This window comes from Colletes latitarsis, chromosome 6 (assembly GCF_051014445.1).
Source record: "Colletes latitarsis isolate SP2378_abdomen chromosome 6, iyColLati1, whole genome shotgun sequence".
In the NCBI taxonomy this organism is placed as follows: Eukaryota; Metazoa; Arthropoda; class Insecta; order Hymenoptera; family Colletidae; genus Colletes; species Colletes latitarsis.
In genome coordinates this window covers 8,053,189-8,080,031 of record NC_135139.1, presented here as the reverse complement: position 1 = coordinate 8,080,031, position 26,843 = coordinate 8,053,189, and the positions used below count along the sequence as shown (strand labels likewise).

Sequence of the window (26,843 nt, the reverse complement as noted above, 5' to 3'; positions counted from 1 at the left end):
ACGCGAAACGAGTAAAGTGCTTCTCCTTACCGCCGACGAAGTTTCCCTAATAAAAACGAAATCGACTATAGCGAAACATGAGAAAATTAATTCACGGACACTCTTTGAATTTAGGACCACTCTGCCTCAAAACTTCGTTGAAACACAATCGCGCTATGGACCGTCCAAAATTAGATATTAAAAAAGAATGTTTATTTCTTAAAAATACGAATTTAAATAATTATTATCAGGAAAATTTTTAATAATTTCTTTCTGACTGATTTTCAAATTAAGAATTCGCTTGTATGTTGAAATTAATTCTGTAAACTGATTCCCCTGAAGATTTAGAAATTATTGTAGGCACATCTACAAAATTAGTGGCAAAATTTGAAACATAAATATAAATAATTTCTTTCTGACTGATTTTCAAATTAAGAATTCGCTTGTATGTTGAAATTAATTCTGTAAACTGATTTCGCTAAAAATTTAGAAATTATTGTAGGCACATCTACAAAATTAGTGGCAAAATTTGAAACATAAATATAAATAATTTCTGACTGATTTTCAAATTAAGAATTCACTTGTATGTTGAAATTAATTCTGTAAACTGATTCCCCTGAAGATTTAGAAATTATTGTAGGCACATCTACAAAATTAGTGGCAAAATTTGAAACATGAATATAAGTTTGTGAAAAAAATTATAAGAAGGATAAGCAATTCTAATTTAAATATGACTTCATTAAAATAAAGTCTTAGAAGCATTGCATTAAGTTTTTGGAAAATTTCTCTTAATAATATCGTTATTATCAAAATTGTATAGCAATTAAAGAAGCTTTAATCCGTATTTGAAATATATTTTCATTGCACTGCACGTCGTGCACAATATTCAGCATCGTTAGTGAAACAAATTAAAATTTGTTTGTCTCGAATAATTTAATAAACGAAACATTACCAACACCAAAGACAAAGCATTTTTCTCCGAGAATTTAAAACTTTCATTTCGTCCAACAAAACATAATAGATTTTTCTGTTTGTACTTTCACGATCATTAAAACAAATTTAACAAGCAGAATATATAATAGATTTACAAATAAACTTAGTTAAGTAAGCAGATTGGAAAAATCATTCGAAACATAAGTATAATTAATAATAAACAACGGTATAAAATACTATAATTGTTTAATTCAAACCAGCTAGCAACACGATTGTGTTCTCACGCAGTTTCAAGAAGAAAGGTTTCAAATTCAAAGGATCTCTGTTAATTTTCCTCGAATTAGATTGGATTAAAGTTCGAACAACGTTTCGTAATTGCGGAAGATTACCGTAGCGGTTGGATTTAACTAGATCTTTATCGATAAAATTTACTGTACACCAACCGTGTACCCAGCTATTATGTGAATGTCCAGGGGACTGCTTTCGTAAAGAAAACTGAAATTTCTAACCGGTAAAACCACGAGAAGCAGTGTGGGATTAGGGAAATAATCAGAGTTTGCAGATTTAAGATCGAATTTATTTGGATCGTATACGGTTTTATAAATTGGTGATTAGGTTGTGGATGTAATCAGAAATAAATTTTCTCTGTGATATAGAAACGAATGATTTTCCTAATCTCACACTGCTTTCGTAAAGAAAACTGAAATTTCTAACCGGTAAAACCACGAGAAGCAGTGTGGGATTAAGGAAATAATCAGAGTTTGCAGATTTAAGATCGAATTTATTTGGATCGTATACGGTTTTATAAATTGGTGATTAGGTTGTGGATGTAATCAGAAATAAATTTTCTCTGTGATATAGAAACGAATGATTTTCCTAATCTCACACTGCTTTCGTAAAGAAAACTGAAATTTCAATCCGGTAAAACCACGAGAAGCAGTGTGGGATTAAGGAAATAATCAGAGTTTGCAGATTTAAGATCGAATTTATTTGGATCGTATACGGTTTTATAAATTGGTGATTAGGTTGTGGATGTAATCAGAAATAAATTTTCTCTGTGATATAGAAACGAATGATTTTCCTAATCTCACACTGCTTTCGTAAAGAAAACTGAAATTTCAATCCGGTAAAACCACGAGAAGCAGTATGAGATTAGGGAAATAATCAGAGTTTGCAGATTTAAGATCGAATTTATTTGGATCGTATACGGTTTTATAAATTGGTGATTAGGTTGCGGATGTAATCAGAAATAAATTTTCTCTGTGATATAGAAACGAATGATTATTTTCCTAATCTCACACTGCTTTCGTAAAGAAAACTGAAATTTCTAACCGGTAAAACCACGAGAAGCAGTGTGGGATTAGGGAAATAATCAGAGTTTGCAGATTTAAGATCGAATTTATTTGGATCGTATACGGTTTTATAAATTGGTGATTAGGTTGTGGATGTAATCAGAAATAAATTTTCTCTGTGATATAGAAACGAATGATTATTTTCCTAATCTCACACTGCTTTCGTAAAGAAAACTGAAATTTCAATCCGGTAAAACCACGAGAAGCAGTATGAGATTAGGGAAATAATCAGAGTTTGCAGATTTAAGATCGAATTTATTTGGATCGTATACGAATTTTCTCTGTGATATAGAAACGAAGGAAACGTGCTTAGATAGAAACAAGCGTAAATTCTTGACGTCAATCGTGTAATTTTTAAACAATTTTATATAAAACATGTCGAAGAAATCTGTTGTTGGGGCGATGTCGGTAGATATTCAAATGATACCTTTTGTTCGTAAAGCGTGGGTGTTGAATAAGCCTGTCAGTAACAATTGTTATTTTCTATCCGACGTATTGTTGAAATTTTCGAACGGTACGAGGAATTTTCCACGAACGGTTAATTCTGTATTGCCAGCGTCTGACCATAACGGTCCGTGACCACTGGTTACCACACGACTCGATAAACAGTAAAACCCGATAAAATAAATATATAAAATATAAAAGCGCAAATTATACTTTATAAATCTAATTTAAATTCGTTATAAACCAAAAAAAAGAATAAGACACAGATATCTATCTATTTCAAAATATAAAGAACTCAGTTTATATGAATTTAAAATAAATAGTATTCGTAACGAATAATGCTTTGCAAATGATAAGTATTTTCATTATCTGTTTAATGAACACCGTGGAGAATATATCCTTCTTGAAACATTATTAAATAATATTTATATTATAATAATACTATAAAACAAACGTAAATTACTTTCATCGTAGGTAATGGAGAATCGACGAAACAAAAATGTTGTATTTACGATTAATTTCTATCGTTTCATTGATTTCTATTTGTTCAAATTTATACTAGATTTCAGAGAAAGGTTTTGGTAAAAAAAGAGGGAAAAGACAGTGGATAGAGGCTTTTGTGCAAGGCAAGCAATGTCTGCCACCTTAGAAGGTATTAATCACGAGAGATATATGAAGGATCGCCGTGAGGTTACTAGGTCTAGCTGAGAAGGTGGAAACTACTTGGCCTTGCACACACTTACGATTAAATTTCTGTTCCCCATAATAGTGAAACATAACATTCATGCAGAAAATAATTGTCACGAATATTAAACAAAATATAATCTAGATAAGCATAGGTTATTCACTATAAACGTTTTAACTCTTAAATATATTTACTGTAACATTCTTTCCAAATATGACAAGACACTCGTTATACATACAGGGTGTTCAGCCACTTCTGAGAAAATTTTAATGGGAGATTCTAGAAGCTAAAGTAAGACGAAAATCAAGAATAGCAATTTGTTGACTGAGGCTTCGTTAAAAAGTTATTAACGTTTAAAGTTCCGCCCGTACTGAATTTTTTTCTCGAAAATGCGCAAGATTTCGGGGGTAGATCTATTCACAAAAAATTATTGTAATTGACCCCCACAACTGAAAATAATTTTTCCAGAACGATTTGAAATTTTTGAATTTTGTCGAAAAATTTCACACCTTCTCAAATTTTTTTCTAGAAAGTGGGTAGGATTTCGGGGGTATGTCTATTCACCAAAAATGATTGTAATTGACCTCTGCAACCGAAAATAATTTTTTTAGAACGATTTGAAACACATAAAATTTCAGGGGAATCGTTCATTCATGATCAGACATTATATTTTCAGTAATGAATTTTTTTCTCGAAAATGGTTAGGATTTCGGGGGTACATCTATTCACCAAAAATTATTGTAATTGACCCCCACAACTGAAAATAATTTTTCCAGAACGATTTGAAATTTTTTAATTTTGTCGAAAAATTTCACACCTTCTCAAATTTTTTTCTAGAAAGTGGGTAGGATTTCGGGGGTATGTCTATTCACCAAAAATGATTGTAATTGTCCTCCGCAACCGAAAATAATTTTTCCAGAACGATTTGAAATTTTTGAATTTAATTGTTAATAACTTTTTAACGAATCCTCAATCGACAAATCGATATTCTTGATTTTCGTCTTATTTTGGCCTCTGGAATCTCTCATTAAAATTTTTCCCAGGGGTGACCGAACACCCTATATAGGTATTTAAATTGATTTATTGAATTAGTACTCGACAAGTAATTTATTATCAAATCGTTGAAAATAAATCTGCGTCTTAAGAATTTATTTATAAACTCGTTTTATGACAAATTATCAATCCCTAATCTGTAGATAAGTTGTTAACAAATGTGTTTGAAATCTCGTTGGTTTATTTAATTTATGGCACCATTCGATATAAAATTGCGAATCACGACTTATCGCGTATAATCCCGTAACGTTTTTCTCCGACAATGCTATCATCGAAAGATAAAATGTTATGAAATCGAATCAAACAACATTCTACAGATTTGTTTACCTGCTGCTGTCTAGAATAGAACAAATTAAACAAGATAACAATTCTATATGTTTCTTCTTCAAAAAGAAAGAATTTTCCCGATAACTTCCAAATAAAACTTGCATCCTCTTTTCTTAACACGAAACATGGCGACTGTAAAATATTCCCAGTTAAATCTTACAAATATATCTACCATCTAAAAAAAATATATTTAGAAAATTTAGAGTCTTCTGAAATAAATGGCAATCGATTACTTGCACAGAAACAGTCAATAATTAGATGTGTTAAAACATTGATTGCCACATCACCCACACATGGCTCATATAAATTTTTCACTGAGGAGTTAGAAAAATTAATTCTTAAGATTAGATGAGAAAGGAAATAAATCTAGATAGAACTCTTAAATTATCTAGATAAGCATAGGTTATTCACTATAAACGTTTTGACTCTTAAATATATTTACTGTAACATTCTTTCCAAATATGACAAGGCACACGTAATTATACATATAGTGTTCGGTCACCCGAAAAATTTTAATGCTAGATTTTAGAGACCAAAATAAGACGAAAATCAAGAATACCAATTTGTTGATTGAGGCTTCGTTAAAAAGTTATTAACGTTTAAAGTGCCGTCTGTAGGACGACAATTCACAAACAATCGCGTGCGCGTGATAGTGGCTCTCACTCAGAACACTGTAAGGCTGTCGATACGTCAGTGAGTAGAGTTTTTCATGCCGAGTGAGAACCACTATCACGCGTACGCAGCTGTTCGCAGTTTGCTGTTCTACATGCGCAACTTTAAACGTTAATAACTTTTTAACAAAGCCTCCATCAACAAATTGGTATTCTTGATTTTCTTCTTATTTTGGTCTCTAAAATCTCCCATTCGAATTTTTCCCAAGGATGAGCCGAACACCCTGTATAATGCTTCGAATTTGTAGTTGCAAATTTAATTAATGGTAGAACACGTAATACGCAACAGAGAAGCTTCGACAAATAAGGAGTTAATTATTTTTGAAATTAAATATCAATGCTAAATGAATATTTACTATAATGTTTGATTTTAGTTTACATATAAGGTAATTTCATACTTACACAGTCATCAATAACTGTATACACATTATGTTTTAAATTTGCAGTTGTAAATGTAATTAATGATGTAACACGTAATAAGTAACAGAGAAGCTTCGATAAATAAGGTGTTGTACATTAATTATTTCTCAAATTAAATATTACTACCAAATAAATATTTGCTATAATGTTTGATTTTAGTTTCTGCATAAATTATTTCTGAAACCAAATATCAATGCTAAATGAATATTTACTGTAATGTTTGATTTTAGTTTACATAAAAGGTAATTTCATACTTACACAATCGCTCAAAAGTGGTAATTAATAACTGTAAAAAATAGGTAGGATTGTACACGATGTGTTTGAACTATTCTATCGGAGAAACGTACTGCCCTGTCGTCGTGCCAATAGACCACAAGGGAAATCATCCTTTCGCGGATTCAAATCGTTCCTTGGGAGTCTGTTACAAAAGGAAAATAATTTCATGCGTACTCGAACGATCCACAGTGCAAACAAGGAAGATTCATACGATTCTGTATGCAAAAGGAATCTGTGTAGTTGAAACTTTTCATCTATAGTAAAATAGGTACGATGAGCTTGTCATGCAGTACTTTACAAACCAAGAAATATATTTACATTGCAAATTAAAGTACTGCGACAAACTGTGTCATATCAAACCATATCGTTTAAACAGCAGATGGGGGAACGAAATTCATTTTTAGAACACGAAAACTATTTTACTTGATCAATACTTCTTAAAATATAATTGTACACTTTTTTATTCTCTATGAAAAAATTATCAAGCTACAAGGTATATAAAAAATTTTTCAACTTGGACCTGAGTTCAAGCTTTTCTTCTGTATCTTAAACTAATTATTTTTCGACTCACATACTTTTGTACATTTTTGTGCAGAATAAAAAAGCGTATTATAAAAAAATAAATAATTTCATTTAGATGACTAGAAACGATCCACAGACGGAGAAAGCATTTAATTCTTAGTATCTCCTATTATAATGTTATTAACCGAAATTGGTCCAGTTTAGAAGGGCGTCCTATACATGCTGGTACAGCTTGCAAGCCACTGTGAATTTCTGCACGCTCGAAGCATGCAATTCGTCTCGACGAGGACACCTCATCAACGTGTGGTCTACATTACATTTCCTATTAATTATCAAGGTATATTGAGAAATAATGAACTTATCGAAGAAGATTGTCCTCCATTCAGACGTTGAACGTTCGATACCGAAGATTGTTAGGAGACTACGACCTAATCAAAGTTATTTCCTGCGGCAACTAAATGCTCAACATCCGTGTTACAATATTATTTTCTCGACAAACGTCCTAAATACACAGCCTCTGTCGATCCTACTTTTATATTCGCGGACTCTTTAGACTTTACAATTTATCACTCGAAGTGAGTCGCTCTGGGAAGTTATTGACCGAGGCAGCAAGTGCACTGACTGGATTCTTGGAGTTTACGTGACACAGTAAATAGACACTTTACTTTACGGAAAACCCATTTCGCGAAGGAGTGACACCATCTGGTGCACTGGCGAAGAATGGACCGGTCAATCGTTTGAAAATCAAAGCAAACCCCGCACAGCCTGCAGAAAATTTCTCTCTGTTGCTTTCCGCGGGAAGATCATCCATCTAATCGTAGAATTTCATCGTCATCTATGAACGCTTCTTGATAAAATTGCAGGATTCGTCGCATTTTTTGATAAGTCGAATTGGCAAGACAATCAATATAAAAAGATAGGAAGACATTTGATGCTTCTTCTTGTTTGGAATTCCTTGAATCATAGGATATTTCAACTTGTATAGAAGAATGTAGTGTGCATTCGCGAGAAAGTGGCTAGTGGGACGGCACTTCAGTTGCACCGCCCATCCCATAGAGTGGGGAACCAATCAGACCCGCATTCCTTCCACTAGCCAACTTCTCGCGGTTGCACACTAGATAATCTTTTACATTGGAGGGTGCAGTGTTGGGCAAAATATAGTGTGATTACATTTACATTTCTTCTACAATTGCAGCGTAATTGCATTTCAATTATACGATAATTATCAATTGCCTTGGAATCATAACCGTAAATTGTTAAGCCATATCATTACAGTGTAATTATTTTGATTATCTAGATAATAAAAACAAAAACACAGAAGCTTCACTTTATCGCGATATCATTTAATCAACGAAGTTAAAAATTAATTTATGAAAGCAGTTTTTATAAAAATGAACTTCCTTTGAACCATTAGGAAAGTAACAAAGAATTATGCCTTAAGCTTTATCACAATTTCTTGCGGACTATAACGTATTTGAAAATCATGAAAATTTCTCGTTTCGAAGTACGAATGTGATCGATTCGACGTGGAATGGTACGTGCGCGTTAATAAATTAGGACGTTGAAATTTAACCGGAGAGAGCGTCAACCAGATTCTCCATCATCATTTGATACGTCGTCCAATCCGAATTTTCCGCCAATAGGTATTAGTTTACACGTTGGACCGAAATTTTCGTTCGGATCACAAATGACCTAGTCTTATCGGTTCACAGTTTGTCGCCCAATGATTCACAGTCTGTCGATACATTAGTGCCTCCACTACATGCAAAGATTTCACGTTGTATATTACACGCTGACACCAATGCACGCTCTCTGTTACAAATTTTGATAGGGCTGCGTTGACACTCGAGGTATAATCAGAAAAACTGGCTATTCTGGTTTATTGTATGATAAACAATGAATATACAATACAGCAAGTGGGTATATTTAAATACACGTAAATCAATACATTTTTATTTTAATTAACGTAATTTTAATTTACAAATAAAGTTTATCAAATTAGTTCTCTATTTTGATAGAAAAAATATTAACACATTAGTCCTTTTATATCAAAATAGAGAATTCCTAAATTAATATCGATATTCTGAAAATTGCATGAATTAAGATGAAAATTTATTAATTTTTTTGTAACACGAAAATTTCCTGGTTAATGAAGTGATGAAAAAGTTTATTTTGAAAATGGCGTAATTCCCATTGTGAGAGTTTCAAATGGATGTGCAAAATATTGTTTAATAAACATTATTATTCAGTATTTTAGTCGTAATTAATCATTGCACGAATACTTTTTATACCCACTGTATGTAGAATATTATTTAGTATTCTATATTAACGTTGATCTGATTTCTATATTATGAGGAATTATCGTTTACGAAGTTTGAAACGGTTTGAAGCGGTACAGATTTAAAGTTGGCGACCACCGACGCTTCAAATATTGTTAAATATTCTATATTAACAATGATGTGGTTTCTGAATTATGGAAAATTTCCATTTATGTAGTTTAAAGTGATTTGAAACGGTACAGATTTGAAGTTGGTAACCACCATCGCTTCAAATATTGTTAAATATTCTATATTAACAATGATTTGATTTCTGAATTATGAAAAATTTCCATTTATGCAGTTTGAAGCGGTTTGAAACGGTACAGATTTAAAGTTGGCGACCACCGTCCCTTCAAATATTATTAAATATTCTATATTAACAATGATGTGATTTCTGAGTTATGGAAAATTACAATTAATGTAGTTGGAAGTGGTTTGAAACGGTTTGAAACGGTACAGATTTAAAATTGGTAACCACTATCGCTTCAAATATTGTTAAATATTCTATATTAACAATGATGTGATTTCTGAATTATGGAAAATTTCCATTCATACAGTTTGAAGTAGTTTGAAGCGGCTTGAAACGGTTTGTAGCGCTTTCATTTAGTCAAAGTTCTTTTCTTTTTGACAATGAAATTTACCAGATGCTGGAAACTCGAAGATCTTTGCAACGTTGTACCGATCCCGTATCTGGCAACGTAAAGGAATGAAAAAAACCCGAGTTGGCCAGCAGAATACGCGTGGTTTGTTTCCCGAACACGAACAAAATTGATGAGAATCGGCGTGAATTTTACAAGTGTTTTTAACAACTTTCGCGAACGCGTACGCGAGTGTCTCGAATATTTGTCGTAACACGGCAATACAGTCCCGTTTAAAATGGTAATGGAAGAAATAGTAGCGAGGGTACGCGAGGGGTAGCAGTAGAGAAAGCGTAGAACTTAAATAATTCAGTTTAGAAAATGGAGTGGAAGCTGTTTGAAGAGTGCCAAGGCCATTCCCGTGAATGCGATATTCATGAGACGAGACATCTAGACAGAGTTTTTTTGTTTATTTCTTGGCCAGTGGTGACACAGTGAGCGCCAGAGAAGGAATTGAATGGTCTGTCAGAAGTAAGCCGAGTAATTTGCATTATTCGCGGGATCAAAGAAGTTTGTCGTGTTTGTTTCGAAAGTCGAAACGAATCGAATGGTATCGGCCTGATTGAAAATTCGATGGAGATGCGTCGCGAACTGTTCCCTTCGTTCTTTGCTTTCCGTCTTACCGGGGACGTTTCTCGTTGCTTTCGTAAATAGACGTATCTCCCGAGACGTATCTCTCGAGTGCGTTTCTTTTCTCGTGGAAAAGCCGAAATATCCCGGGGAAAAAGTTTACAGAAGCAAAATTCAACTTGTGCTTCTTTGGTTTGCGCGGAAACTTTTCCTCAGACAATAACGATTTCCATAGGACGATACAGCCAGACAATTTTTCTTTCCTCGCAGCTGGTGTTTACTGCACTAAGAATAATTTAAACGCTTGGTTATTCTTTGTAACTACCATCGTTTCTTCGTACGAAGAGTAGCATAGAAATCCAGGAGTTCTGGGGAAAAATTATCTATTGTACACGGAACAGTTTCAACGTATCAATTCGATGGCACTTTACGTCAAATATCTTCAAACATCTATTTTAATATTTAAGATTACAAGTTTTATACTTGCAATGTTCAAATAGTTTTCAAACTATTATTCTCTTTACTCGAGGATAACTGTTTTAGACAGAAACGTTTATGTACAAACAATACTCTTGTGCCTTCAATATTTAGTGCTTAAAACTGTACGATTCTATTTTGCATCGACGTGGAAGAGGTAAACATGTCACGAATAAAAGGAAGCTTCAAATTTAAATCTCCATAGAAGTATTCATACTGCGCTTAATACCTGCTGGAGTGCAATACAAAACTCGACGATGTTAAACAACGACAAATGATTTTTCGATGCTTAACGAAGACAATGTCCGTTCGAAAGATGAAACAATAATCTCAATTTAAGTAAAGGAAAGTCAAACTTCCTAATACTTACAAAATCTTCGCTAGTAATAAGTTTTGTGGCGTTGCCTCCCATGCTCGCCACCAGAGGGCTCGCGCTCTCACAAGCGCTCGACCGACCCCCTCCATTCCTTCTCTGTCCTACGATTCTCACGAGTTCCTAACCGTAGCGAAGCAGCGCCACAAGATTTACAAACCGAAAGATTTACTGGGAACGTTAATGTCATAATTTTTGTGATACTTATTCAAACTGCTCTTAAACGCTTGGGTGCAATAAGTGATACAAAGCTTCAAACACTCCTCAAACGTCATCGTTTCGATGTGTAATCGAATGTTGGACTGTGTTTATTGTTATGCAAATGGTCCTCATCGGTGAACACGATGATATTTTATGGTTTGTGCGTTTGTTTTGAGAACTTGTCTTTTCGATGGACGATTTGTATCTGTTTGACTGATGTGTCGTCGCTACTGACCATCAATACCTTCTTACATTTTTCTAACCTTCTCTAATTGGTCCTTACTAAATATTAACGATTACCAATCAGTGAATTTAGAGTATCTCTCCCCCAGTTCTTAGAATGTTGCAGTTCTTAGAGTGTTTGACGAGGTTGGTGGCAGTTTGTCGACATTGGAAAATTCCTCCAGGTGTTCTTAAGAAGATCTTTATGGCGCGTCTTAGGCTATTGAAGACGAGAGAAGCGAAGTTTGTAGTTATAGGAGCTATAAACTGCGCTTACTCTCGTTACATGGTTTGATGATTTAATTATACGCTGAACATAAATGAAAATTTCTAATCTCAAAAACACCCTTCTTACTACCTTCGTGTCATAAATTGTATTGTAGAGGTTAACACTGTTCTAAACCTTCCAATTGTTTTTTTTTTTTTAAATACATTCTTTTATTAAGAATATCACAGTTAAACGAAAACGAAGTGGCAATCCAATTCTACTTTAGCATTTTGTAGTTCTACTACGTTTCTTCCGCGGATGTGCTTGGAAACTGCTGCTTAAAGACAAAACTTGTAAACCCCTTTGATAATTCCACTTCGTTATTCCTTGCATCTTCCCATTTCCCAGAAAGATATAACGAAAATGGAGAAACTAGAGTTACTTCATCTACAAAGGACACGAATTACCTTTCACGGAGTCGATCGGTTTATCTCAAAATTGTTTTTAATGCAGCAAATTGAAAGCTGAAACGATTATGGTTTTCTTTAATTAGTTGAAGTAGATATTACGATTTGACTTTGGAACACGACTATTTTATAAACAATTGTTATTTGCAATCACAGTGTTAGATTACGAAACTATATTTAGTGATAACAAAGCAGTAAATTCATAATTTGGAGCCGCTTGCGTTTTTCAAATTATAGGTAATATGATTAGTACGATAGCACGGTTTTCTAATTTTTTCAATTATGAGTTGTGAAATGAATTATGAAACTATTTATGAAAAATATTTTTGAGGTACGCGTTTCCTATTTATTATGTATAAAATAATTACGGAATAAAAATTGAAATTATTAGGTTAATTGACGTGAACAAAAGAAATTTAAATTACTTCAGTTTGTTTTCTTGGTAAATAATATATATTTAAGAATATCTTTCTAGAGATTAATAAACTGTGATCTATAATACAAATTAGCGGGATCTTTAGAGGGACAGAAATGTTCAATTTACGAGTCACGTAATCATTTTACGAATCATTACGGTACAATGGTGAACAATAATTATCCACAATGTTGCTATCAATTTTATTTGAATACAAATAGAACGTCGATAGTAGCATTATTATTCAACATAATCTCGTTGTTTTTAGTACAACGTAAAATCTTAACAAACATAATAAATTAACTGTATGTATAATAACATTGAAACTAAAACACTAAAATAAAAACTAAAAAGTTAGCCGATAGCTAATTGGCGAAATCACGTATACGGGATAGAAATGTTCAATTTACGAGTCACGTAATCATTTTACGAATCATTACGGTACAATGGTGAACAATAATTATCCACAATGTTGCTATCAATTTTATTTGAATACAAATAGAACGTCGATAGTAGCATTATTATTCAACATAATCTCGTTGTTTTTAGTACAACGTAAAATCTTAACAAACATAATAAATTAACTGTATGTATAATAACATTGAAACTAAAACACTAAAATAAAAACTAAAAAGCTAGCCGATAGCTAATTGGCGAAATCACATATACGGGATAGAAATGTTCAATTTACGAATCGTGTATAGTTCATTTTACGAATCATTACCGTAAAACCGTATAAAAACTGTAGTTGAATGGTCAGAATGATGGAAAATGGCCCGAGTATTTCTATCATTGTCCTTTGACGTGTCGAATGTGGGTCACGCATAGAAAAGTTATATCAGTAAACTGATCGGGAAAGTGAATGCTCGTCGATACAAAAAACGTACGGCGACACAGAGCGTCGCACAAACCGCTGACAATCTCGAACGTTTACCCAGGGACCTCTTTCCCGGAGTTGCAGTTTGATTCGACCAATCGTGGAATCACGATAGTCGGCAGACTTAAATCCCGCACGAGCTATCGTTGCCTGATAGCTTTTCGAAGCTATCGGTTCCCGGCTGTCGTCGTTCTCGTTAGATCTTTTCCCTTATAATTCTCTCCTCTCCCCTCGACCCCTGTCTACCAATTTCTCTGGCCTTCAGATTATTTTTACTGCCCTCAAGAACGTTTCAGGCGAAGTTTCCCCGCGATGGTTTTGAAGTTCCTTCGATGAAATCTGATTGCACTCGATAATGAAGTTTCCGCGAATCGCGGATGTTGTACCTGTCCGAGGGAAATAAGAAAAGTACGAGAAAACGTTAGGAAACACGGAAAAGTCTTTCGTAACGATCGAATTCGGAAGGAAGATTGCTCTCTGCGAACGCTTAATAACTCCTTCCGGTAATTTTGCTCTGCTAACGGACCCTTTTCCGATTCAATTTCGCCCCGCTACGTGTTATTGTTTCGCTTTGAATTTCTGTGGAATCGAAATTTCTTTCAAATTTCACCGTCGAGGTTTCCCCTCGTTTAGCTCGCAGAACTAATCGAACTTGTTAAAAGTAAAAAAGAAATTAAGTATCCTTCTTTATTTAGTATAAGGAAATTATTTATTTACTTTTATTAACCATTTTTCTCCCAAAAATTCACCATTGACCTACGGTGACATATGTGTGACCATAAATGTCGTAATTAATATATTTATGAAAATACGGTTTCGTTTATAGGATTATTATTTTGAATTAAAACAGTATCAAAGTGTCGCGACTGGTTTTTGTTAACTTAATATTCAGTGTTACAATTTCCCTCTTTTTATAAATCGTGTCAAACTTTATGAATCAATGAATTATTGTATATAACTTCTTTATATGCAGTTAGGACGAAATTGTGCTGGTATTCTTTATGTAAATAATTTTTCAAAATTGTTAGACATTTGAATCGAATGGCGTTTATATCTTTTTACCAATATAAATTGCTTTTGATATAAACACTGATATATTTCTTAAATAATTAATAGAAAATACCAAGGATGAATGTATCGAGTACTATGTATTGGCTGAACGAAAAATCTTTTTTTTTCTTCATTACATGAAAGGGTATAAATATAGTAAAAGTGGCCCCAAAATCAAATTCAACTTTGGACGTATCAATGGATAGACCCTCCAAAGAAAATTCTTTCTGCCACATATTAACTCGCTACCCCCACTACTAGAATAATTATAAAACAAAATGTAATTAACAGTTTAACTTCCATTTCTTTTATCATATCGAATCAAAAATTATGAAAAAAATCGTGGATATTTTACCTGAAGGCGTACGCGTTTAAAATTTTTTTCACAATTTTTAGTTGGAAAACGGAATTGTAAATAATTAAAAAAATTTTTAAACGTCGATTTTATATTGAAGTTATCAAGTGACCACGTCTATATTTTTACAGTTTCTGTGTCTTGTTATAATTATTAATGTTTAATTTTTTCAAATTATTCGACGTGGTATAACATTGTTGAAAAAATCAACTGTCTGTACCTCGCTCACAAAATTAAAAATCAAGTTTCATAAGTTCGTAAATGGACAGTGTACATGTATGTATGTGAGTCTATACAGGGTGTTCGGCCACCCCTGGGAAAAATTTTAATGGACGATTCTAGAGGCCAAAATAAGACAAAATTCAAGAATACCAATTTGTTGATGGAGGCTTCGTTAAAAAGTTATTAACAATTAAGTTCAAAAACTTCAAATCGTTCTGAAAAAATTATTTTCGGTTGTAGGGGTTAGTTACAATCATTTTTGGTGAATAGACAAACCCCCGAAATAATTTTTTCGGAACGATTCGAAATTTTTTTTCCTCCCAAAAAATTTAAACACCTACCACCTGTCGATTTTTCTTAAAAATTCATTTTTCATTTTTAGTAATTTTGTTTGACGCCCTACAGAAAAGTTGTCTAATACTTTTTTGTAGGTACCCATGAGCTCTACTTCGGAAAAAGGTTTCATTGAAATATCTTCACAATTATAGGAGTTATGGCTGTTTGAAAATTGGACCATTTTTATGGGGGTTTTCTCATTTTGCGGGGTCAAGGACCAACTTTTCGAATATTTTTGCGATTTGTGCATATTCTCCATCAAAATACGCGTAGTTTGCTTTTTTAAACATTAAAATCGTCCAATCCGTTCAGAAGTTATGTCGTTTTAAAGATTTGCATGAAAATTCGGGTAAACATTTCTGGTCAGAAATTATATTTTCGGTAAGGAATTTTTTTCTGGAAAATGGTTAGGATTTCGAGGATATGTGTATTGACCAAAAATGATTATAATTTACCCCTGCAACTAAAAATAATTTTTCCAAAACGATTCGAAAGTCTTTTTTTTTCACCCAAAACTTTCAGCACTTACTCGAATTTTTTTCTGGAAAGTGGATAGGATTTTGGGGGTATGTATAATGACCAAAAATGATTGTAATTGACCCTGGCAACCGAAAATAATTTTTCCAGAACGATTTGAAATTTTTGAATTTAATTGTTAATAACCTTTTAACGAAGCCTCCATCAACAAATTGATATTCTTGATTTTCGTCTTATTTTGCCTTCTAGAATCCCCTATTAAAATTTTTCCCAGGGGTGGCCGAACACCCTGTATATGGAAAGAATGAAACGAAACAGAAATATTAAAGCTAATATCAACGTCAGTAATATCGTAATTCTGCTTAGTTTTAGCTAATCGTTAACGAAACAGTTTATGAAGTAATTTGTTCAATAAAATCGACCTATTTTTTTCAGGGTATTCCGACCTTAATCATTGCTATTTCTGGGATCGATGACGCAGCGTCAGTGGCGATTCACGGAATCGTCAAGAGTATCATGTTCTCCCATGACGCGCTATGGTACCAAATCCTCCAAGGTCCCATCGCCATTATCGGAGGCTTAGGATTCGGTGTCCTGTGGGGCTGGTTGGCCAAATACGTTCCAGAAAAGGGCGACGTAAGTACTCTCGTTTTTTAGCAAGTTCCTTTCGAAGAAGCAATCTTACGACTGCTATTCCTGTAAAATTCGAAAACTGTGAGATCGACACTTTAAAAGTGTTGCACGAATATAACATTTTCGATTACCACCGATATTTAAGAATTGGAAATGCAATTCGCAATTTTTGTTACGTACTTGGTGGTTACCTATTCTTCGTTGAAGATGACCTGGGATGCAGTTATAAAGTATGATAAAACTGTGTACCTAGAAGACGGTTATTATTTATTAAGTTTCAGTCAAAAATGTTTCACTTCCGTGTACCGTTACTTTTCCATCAAATTAAAGCGAAAGTATATTATCTTATATATATTTATATAAGATAAGATATTTATTTCACTTTGCTGGGTATACTTTCTACAAAAAAAATTGTTAAATAAAATGTAAACATTAGTTACAAATACAAACTCAAGGGACTCAACACAGTTTATAAATGTTATTAAATAATCTGTATTAAGAACTGTTTTATTGAGCTATGTTAATTCAAGTTACAGTACAAAGAATATTTAAAATGTTTATTGCATCTATTTATGTATATATTCGACGACTTTATTGGACTACATTATACTAGGTTTCCTCATTTGACCAAGAATTTTCGTATAATTATTTAATAACTGCGTCAAAATTTAAGTAAAAATTTGTTATGTGATATGTTTGGAAATATCATAAGTCACACAGTAAAACTATACATACAGGGTATTCGACCATCTCCAATTTTAATGGAAGATTCTAAAGGCCAAAATAAGTCGAAAATCAAGAATATCAATTTGTTGATTGAGGCTTGGTTAAAAAGTTATTAAAAAATTAAATTAAAAAATTTCAAATCATTCACGAAAAAATTATTCCTGGATGCAGGGATTAATTACAATCATTTTTGGTCAATAGACGTACCCCCGAAATCCTAACCATTTTCGAGAAAAAAATTCGTTACCGAAAATGTAATGTCTGATCATGAATGAATGATTCCCCTGAAAATTCTTGTGCTTCAAATCATTCTTAAAAAATTATTTTCGGTTGCAGTGGTCAATTACAATCATTTTTGGTCATTATATATACCCCCAAAATCCTACGTACTTTTGTGAAAAAAATTCCTAAACGAAAATATAAAGTATGCCCAGAAATGTACCCTGGAAATTTCATGCGAATCTTTAAAACGTCATAACTTCTGAACGAATTGGACGATTTTAATGTTTAAAAAGGCAAATAACGCGTATTTTGATGAAGAATATGTAGAACTTCCAAAAACATTCGAAAAGTTGATCCTTGACCCCGTAAAATGAGAAAAACCCCATAAAAATGGTCAAATATTCGAACGACCATAACTCCTACAATTGTGAATATATTTCAATGAAACTTTTTTCTGGAGTAGAGCCCATAGGTACCTACAAAAAAGTATTAAACAACTTTTCTGTAGGACGTCAAACGAAATTATTAAAAATCAAAAACGAATTTTTAAGAAAAATCGACGGGGGGTAGGGTGCCTAAATTTTTCGACAAAGAAAAAAATTTCCAATCCTTTTGGAAAAATTATTTTCGTCTGCAGGGGTTAATTACAATCCTTTTTGGTCAATAGACATACCCCCGAAATCCTACGCACTTTCGAGAAAAAAAATCAAATGTGTGCCTAAATTTTTCGGGCGAATAAGAAAAATTTCAAATCATTCTGGAAAAATTATTTTCTGTTGCAGGGGTCAATTACAATTAATTCTTGTGAATAGACGCACCCTCGAAATCCTACGTACTTTTGAAAAAAAAATTCTTTACCAAAAATATACTGTGTGGCCGGAAATGTTTCTATAACTTTTTAACGAAGCCTCAATCAACAAATTAGTATCCTTGATTTTCGTCTTATTTTAGCCTCTAGAATCTCCCATTAAAATTTTTCCCAGAGATGGCCGAACACTGTATATTGTGGAGTTGCAAACAACATAAGATGAATAAAATTCAACGAGACCCATATATATTGTTTATTGTATCCATTTATGCATTTATTTGACGATTTTATTGCATTAAATTGTACTAGGTTTTCTCATTTACCCTAGAATTTTCGTATAATTATCTTATAACTGCGTCAAAATTTAAGTAAAAATTCGTTGTATCGTACGTTTAAAAATATCACAAGTCACAGGGTAAAATTATACAAATATTATGGCGTTGCAAGCAACGTGAGGTGAATAAAATCCAACGAGCCCCATCCACGGACAAAGATTGCCCATCTTTTTCTCACGGACTGTATAGTCCGAACGTAGTAAAAGGAATCGTTGCCAAATCCTCGAACATGTTTCGTCACCCCCGGCCAGACTAATAGGTCTTTTAATGCCGTTGGCGTTGTTCGCCGCGAAGTTAAACGCGTTTAACGAAGCATGCGACTTTCAACTTTTCTGATTTATCGACCAAGAAGAAATTCTTCTGACAGATTGCTGGTCGACGATAACGAAATAACTGCTGATTTTATGGAAACCATACGATACTGCCAAACACGATTCTACGTTTAGCATTTATAAAACGGAAACTACAGTAACGTGGATGAAGCAAATTTAACTTTCAGTACATCAATAATATGCGATAGAATTAGAAACAGAAATATGAATATGTTTACAACCTATTGAACCTATATGACGCTATAAAAAAAAATTTTTTTTAACATCTAAAATAATTATATGAAAGTTCGTGAATAAATAGGTAGATAGAAAAAGAAAAAACTGGGATAACTATATTATTAATAAGAATTAAATAGTACGCGCAGAAAGTTCTTAATGCAGTTGATTCAAAATAAAATTCGTTGAATCATATCGAATTTAAGTTGTCTTCTATTACTCTAAACAAAAACGTTGATTTTAGTTCTCAGTTTCTGAATTTAATTTATATAGACTTATTTGGACGTAATTTATTTAAAAGATACTTTCCTAAAATTTTAATACAACTGGTTTAAAGGTGTAATTTCCATGGCTGAAATTTATCAAACGCTGGACAGCTTCACAAAATTGCAATCTCTTCGTCAAGTTCACAAGTTCATTTATTTAGGTTTAAGGATTCAATTAACTGAGAAGTTCAGAAGTGCGACGAGTTCATTTATAACAGTCCAAGAGTTCAATTAGTTTACGTTAATAATTCAAATAGTTCATAGTTCAGCTTCTGTCACAAAAGTTCAGATAGTTCAGATGCTTGAAATTGACCTAATGCAGTATCTAATTTCTAACTTCCCTATCCAAGATGTTATCGCAGTTGAGTGTCACAAGTACAGTTAAAATCAGGAGGATGATAATAATTGGATGATCTTCAGAACATAACGCTTCGTCCATAGAAATCTGGTCAAACTTATTTTACAATTATATTGTTAAAATTAAAATATTTTACAATTATATTGTTGAACTCTATTTGAACAAATTTTCTACCGATACGTTCGTATTCAGTCTAAGAATCAATATTAACAGAAAAATGTCAACAATTGATTGTTTTATATTCAGAGAAATTTTTTATTTAGCACAATATGAATGATATCTTATCGAGACATTAAATTCTTTACCTGTTAAATTCTTTACTAAGTTGTTAGTCGACTAAATAACGTTAATCGTAATTTTGAGTTTAGGTTGTGTTATTAAATTACAGTAAAATGTATCAAATATTTCTCACGGTTTAATAAAATGTGACAATATTTTGTTCGTCGATTTTTTACTTCGATTCTTACTACAGATTGTTACATTGTTCTTTTTAGGAAGAAGTCTAATTTTTGACATTTTTGAGTCTTTTGTAAAACATCATAGTCATTTAAAATTTGACAATGATGTAATTAGTTTCGAATTTATACATATCATACATGATCTACAGCATTTGCACAACTGATTGTTACTTGTTATAATATGTTTCTGTGACTTACGTTATTTACAAAATACTAATTATGTATATCACCATTGGTATCCCCTTCCAATAATAATAAGAATTTTTTAGTTTTCTAAAAACGAACCATCTGAAATAAAATTATTCATCGTTCTAGTAGTAACAGCCAGTGTTCGATCAGACAGAGGTAAAATCACAATACCGATAAAACGGATAATTAAAAATTGATCCCCCTTTCAACGGCGTAATATCGTTCCCATCATAAACCGAATCGACCACAATATTTAATTAAAAATTAATTTTGTCCATTCTTTAGTAATTCTTTTATGAATATAAAACCATTTAATAATAATGTAACTACAACAAAATGGGATACAAGGTGTCCAAAAAGGTTTTGAACTTAAAACTGCGCGTTACTGGGATCAAATAGATCAAAATAAGTTCATATAAATGTCCAAAAATAAAGTTTCTAAAGATATTTATGATTTATTATGACATTCGTCGAATCACTGATTGTCGAACTCTTTCAACCATTCAATTTGTATTGATCAAAATGAACTCAAAATTTTTATTTTTTATATTTTTTTAGGCCCCCGAAGTTAAAAAAAAAGAAACACGAAGAAGTCGATAATGTTACTTCAAAATGTTGCCTTTGAAGTAACATTAATTATCGACGTTTCTCTTTTATTGTGCTACCGGCTATAGCCAAATTTAATTAAAAATCTTTCACGTTGTTTCATTTCAAACAAATAGAATTTTAGAACATTACTAAAAGCAACTATATTTGAGAGTACGCAGTGCTACCAATTTTAACTTTCTCTCGCTGAAAACATTTTAAACTATCACTAAGATATGTGTAAACAAACCTTGTAAATTTGAGTGCAAAAGGTCTCATAAATTATTCACAAAAAATTCCTGAAGTAAGCCTGAAAAACGCGCTTCACGCTGGAAAACGTTTTTCAACTTCGAGCGTCTCCGAGACGTCCCCGGCATCAAGCAAACGAAATTACAGTTTCACGAGCGCGCTGTAACGTTTGCCCCCCATGAAAATTTATTAGCGACATAGAAACGACACAGCTATCGTTGCTCTATCCGTTCGTCATTTACCGAGTGTCGGCCATTTCCATGATTCACGGTACCGTAACGCTTGACCCGATCCCTAGGGTCTCGCTAGCGCAATAAAAGACAACGCTTTTGGCACGCGTCCGCTACGATTCCGCTCTTTAACACCGGCCGGCACATTCGAAACAACCAGCGCGAACGGTTTTGATACAATACGAGCAGCAATTGTCCGTTACAAGTTGGTTACGTGGAAAACACGAGCAGCGTCGTTTCTTCTTTTCTTCGTGGGCGAGGCGGAAGGTTCAGAATGGCTCTCGACGAAAATTGCGCGGCTGCTTTATTCTGCGCTTTTTAACTCCGCGATTCGTTTCGAGAGAAAAGCGGTGTCGACTGGGGCGGCGGGCAAGAATAAGGGCTCTGTCCAATACCCTAATACAACGTTCTTATGCAGGGTATTCGGCCCTGAGAAAAATTTTAATGCGAGATTCTAGAGGCCAAAATAAGAGGAAATTCAAGAATATCAATTTCCTGACCGGGGCTTCGTTAAAAAGTTATTAAAAGAGTAAATTAAAAAATTTCAAATCATTCTGAAAAAATTATTTTTGGTTGAGAGAGTTAATTACAATCATTTTTGGTGAATACACATACCCCTGAAATCCTACTCACTTTCGAGAAAAAAATTCGTTACAGAAAATATAATGTCTGATTATGGATGAATGATTCCCCTAAAATTTCATGTGTTTCAAATCGTTCTGAAAAAATTATTTTCGGTTGCAGAGGTCAATTACAATCATTTTTGGTGAATAGACATACACCCGAATTCCTACGCAGTTACGAGAAAAAAATTAATTACCGAAAATATAATTTCAGGGCAGAAATATCACTCCAAAATTTCATGCAAATCTTTAAAACGTCATAACTTCTGAACGGATTGAAGGATTTTAATGTTTAAAAAGTCAAATAACGCGTATTTTGGTGAAGAATATGTAGAACTTCAAAAAACATGCGAAAAGTTGATCCTTGACCCCGTAAAATGAGAAAACCCCCATAAAAATGGTCCAATTTCTAAACGGCCATAACTCCTACAATAGTGAATATATTTCAATGAAATTTTTTTCTGAAGCAGAGCCCATGTGCACCTACAAAAAAGTATTAGACAACTTTTCTGTAGGGTGTCAAACAAAAGTATTAAAAATTAAATGCGAATTTTTAAGAAAAATCGACAGGCGGTAGGTGCTTAAATATTTCGATGAAAAAAAAAAAATTTCAAATCGTCTTGAAAAAATTATTTTCGGTTGCGGGGGTCAATTAGAATCATTTTTGGTGAATTGACATATCTCCGAAATCCTACACACTTTCGAGAAAAAAATTCTTTAAAAATCGGTAAGTAGGCTAATTTTATGGCGAAATTAAAAAATTTCAAATTATTCTGGAAAAATTATTTATAGTTGAAAAGGGTCAATTACAATCACTTTTGGTAAATAGATATATCCCCGAAATCCTACGCATTTTCGAGAAAAAATTTTCTTACAGATAATATAATTTCAGACCACAAATGTCACACCAAAATTTGATGCGTATCTTGAAAAAATCATAACTTCTGAGCGGATTGAAATATTTTAATGTTTAAAAAGGTAAATAGCGTGTATTTTGGTGAAGAATGTGTAGAAATTCCAAAAACATTCGAAAAGTTGATCCTTGACCCCGTAAAATGAGAAAAACCCCATAAAAATGGTCCAATTTATAAACGGCCATAACTCCTACAATATTGAATATATTTCAATGAAATTTTTTTCTGAAGTAGTGCCCATGAGTACCAACAAAAAAGTATTAAACAATTTTTCCATAAGGCGTCAAACAAAATTACTAAAAATAAAAAACTAATTTCTAAGAAAAATCGATAAGGGGTAGCTGCTGAAATTTTTCGACGAAAAAGAAAAATTTCGAATCATTCTAGAAAAATTATTTTCGGTTATGAGAGTCAATTACAAGCATTTTTGGTGAACAAATATACCCCCAAAATCCTAAGTACTTTCGAGAAAAAAATTCTTTACCGAAAATGTACTGTCTGACCATGAATTTATGATTCCCCTGAAATTTCATGCATATGTTTAAAAAATCATAACTTCTGGACGGATTGGACACACACTTAAAATACTAATTGTTCAAAAATTATGTTAATCTTTTGGATACTCTTAATCTGAATCTTTTAGGAATTTCATAAGAATTATAACATTTATCACGGATATAGTTATATTTATTGTGCAGTTATGTGTATGGTTCTTCTCTTGGGAGTTTAATTTACTGCGAGAGGTCAGGGTTCTTGTTTAATCGTGGAGTTTTTATTATCGTCGAAGAAATGTCTGGGGAAAATTAACTTTAATGAAAACTCCGCTAAAAGATGGCGGTGGTGCTTTAAATAAGGCGGAAGCCTCGTTTGGAACCTGTTTTTGGAGTTTCTGCGTCCTGAAGTTTTTTTTATTTCAGGAAACACATATATTTTCTGTAATCTTGATACCGGTGTGCCACTTTGTGGGGCATTTTGACGGAACAAAACTTTAAAGTGAATAAACGGTGCTCGTTTACAAGAGTCGTGAAAGATTAATTGAAACCATTTTGTCAAGAGAAGCCTCTATGTTTTGTACTTAAGAAGAGCATTAAATGCAGTCCAACTTGAATACGTTGGAAGACAATTAACAGTTAACTTCGTTTAGATTCATCTCATAATTGCTATTTAAATTATAGATAGAATCTACGAACCTAGATCGTCTTGATAAAATTGAAATATTAGGTAACGAATACTTTAAATCTTAGATAATGAATTTTCTAGGGAATTTATTTGCAATGAAATTAAAGCAGGATGAGCTGGAAATTAGAATCTTTAGTTTAAGCTCAATGCAATTCTAATCAGTCATAATATCTTAATTAGATTGAAGTTGCAAAATAAATATTCCAGTGTAATTCGTGTTTGTCCTATTTAAGTAAATAAATCTTTATCTCGATACATGGTTTCGTAGAAAGCAGTTTCTAAGGGTTTATCAATCTAGTTAAGTTGAAACATCTCTATCTTTCTGTTCTGTTACTCTCGCGAGCCTTCCAATTCGCAAGCCTGGATCGCTGCAAAACACAGGAGCGAACAAAAATGCCAAACGCATTCCTCGTGTTCAATTAATCTCAAACACTGATACATCGCCCCGAAGCTCGCCATTTAGAAACAATCAGACGTATCTTCCGCGCGCGTCCGAGCACTTTACACTCGCAATCATACGCGAATCACGTGCATAGAGCGACCTATTTTCACGTATGAACTTATATGTTGAATTAAAATGACAAACGATGAGAACGTGGGTCTTAAAGGACTTGGATGAGAAAAATTAAAATTTCACAAAGAGAAGTCGACGAGTATCTTGGAAACGTCACATTGATCATTTTAAGTGAAACCACTAACATCATTGTTGCTGTATTCTCTAAATTTGCTAGATGACGATCTTCTAAAAAGAAAAGAAAAGCTTCCCTAGATTTATAAAAAGAAATGTTTGGAGAAAATCGTATGGCAACGAGTACGATTCCACATGTCTGACCATTAATCATTGTTTCCACTTTCATCCGATGATTGTAAACCGTGATACGGTGTTATCTATTTCAATCGATTCTAATTAATTGGAAAATAATCAAATTTTCAAGACCCAATTTCTATGATATCACCGTTAGTGTTTGTAAACACGAACACAAGTAGAAATAATGGCCATTGGTCAGACATATTAGCCGCGTTCATTTTCTCATAACAGACGCCTCGATGGGAAAAATTTTACTTCGCAATTTTTATTTAGTTTCAATGAGAAAGAAATATAGTGGGCAGTGGAAGTTCAATTTACGAATCACGCCATGAGTTCATTTTAGGAATCATTGCTGTTATCGTCAGATCAATATTCTTTTTTCTGTTTATTTTATAAATGTATAACGAAAAGTATTTAAATCTGTATTGGAAATAGTAGTAAATGCATTTTAAACATTCTTATAACTATAGTGGAAAAAAATATAGTGGGCAGTGGAGGTTCAATTTACGAATCACGTCATGAGTTCATTTTAGGAATCATTGCTGTAGCTGTTATTGCTGTTATCGTCAGATCAATAGTCTTCTTTTTATTTAATTTGTAAACGTATAACGAAAAGTATTTAAATCTGTATTGGAAATAGTAGTAAATGCATTTTAAATATTCTTATAACTACTACAATAAATCATAAATATCTTCGCCGTAATCTATGTAGAGATTAAATGAGAAAGAAATATAGTGGGCTGTGGGGATTCAATTTACGATTCATGCTAGGAGTTCATTTTAGGAATCATTGCTGGTATTACTGTTATCATCAGATCAATATTCTTTTTTCTATTTAATTTGTAAACGTATAACAAAAAGTATTTAAATCTGTATTGGAAATAGTAGTAAATGCATTTTGAATATTCTTATAACTGCTACAGTAAATCATAAATATCTTCGCTATAATCTATGCAGAGATTAAATGAGAAAGAAATATAGTGGATCGCGGAGGTCCAATTTACGAATAATGGTAGTAGTTCATTTTAAGAATCATTACTTTAGCTATTATTGTTATTATCGTAAGATCAATATTCTTTTTTCTGTTTAATTTGTAAACGTATAACGAAAGGTATTCAGTGAAATATGTTTATAAGAGTGTAAAATTTTCAAGCCTGATATTACAGGAAAAAAGTGAAAATGGAAGTTCTAGGGCGTCTCACGTCTGAATTAAATATGTTTAGCTCCACTATAAAGTTTCACGAGTTCCCGCTAAAAGTCTTCTTAAAAAGTACTATCGTTGGTTAAATTTTGATCTTGGCCGTATTATTATTATTCATTTATTAATAGGAATAAACCCTTTAGTACAAAAGATGTAATATGTAAGGAACTACAAATGTGGATTTTACATAGTCAAACATTATCGCGTATAAAATTTTAACAAAATAAATTAATTTACAACACGTTGCAAGAATAATTTTAGACTTTCTAATGATTGTTCAATTAAATCAGTTTTAGTGTGTACAAAATTTGCATAACTAATCATTCTATTTACACAATTCTGTGATCCAAACGTTGTGCGGTAACTTTCAGAATAAAATAAAAAGTGGTTAGATTTATTAAATATTAGCCATAAGACTAGAAATAATAAAATTACAATATTAGAATATTGTCATATCCGGGACCACAATTATTTTTGTGTAAATATTCACCAATATCAAGAGAAAGGTTAAAGATATTTATACTAAACGGGTATTCGAAATCAGTAGAATTATTATAAACAATATCCTCTGTATACACTTCAGCAAAGGCATTCGCCAACGATAAATTATACACCAATATATTTTCCTTATAAGTATTTATAA

General features: G+C 32.7%; 1 protein-coding gene across 4 annotated transcripts in view; it reads left to right on the top strand.

The window, feature by feature from the left end:
* Positions 1-26,843, top strand: part of Nha1 (Na[+]/H[+] hydrogen antiporter 1) — a 572,935-nt gene that overhangs the window by 192,837 nt on the left and 353,255 nt on the right. For all 4 annotated transcript variants that reach the window (XR_013079781.1, XM_076766049.1, XM_076766050.1 and 1 more), the window contains one exon: positions 16,304-16,504. Coding sequence is in view for 3 of the 4 variants with exons in the window: in XM_076766049.1 (XP_076622164.1) it covers positions 16,304-16,504 (201 nt within the window). In the remaining variant the exon portion in view is untranslated. The remainder of the gene's footprint in view (positions 1-16,303; positions 16,505-26,843) is intronic.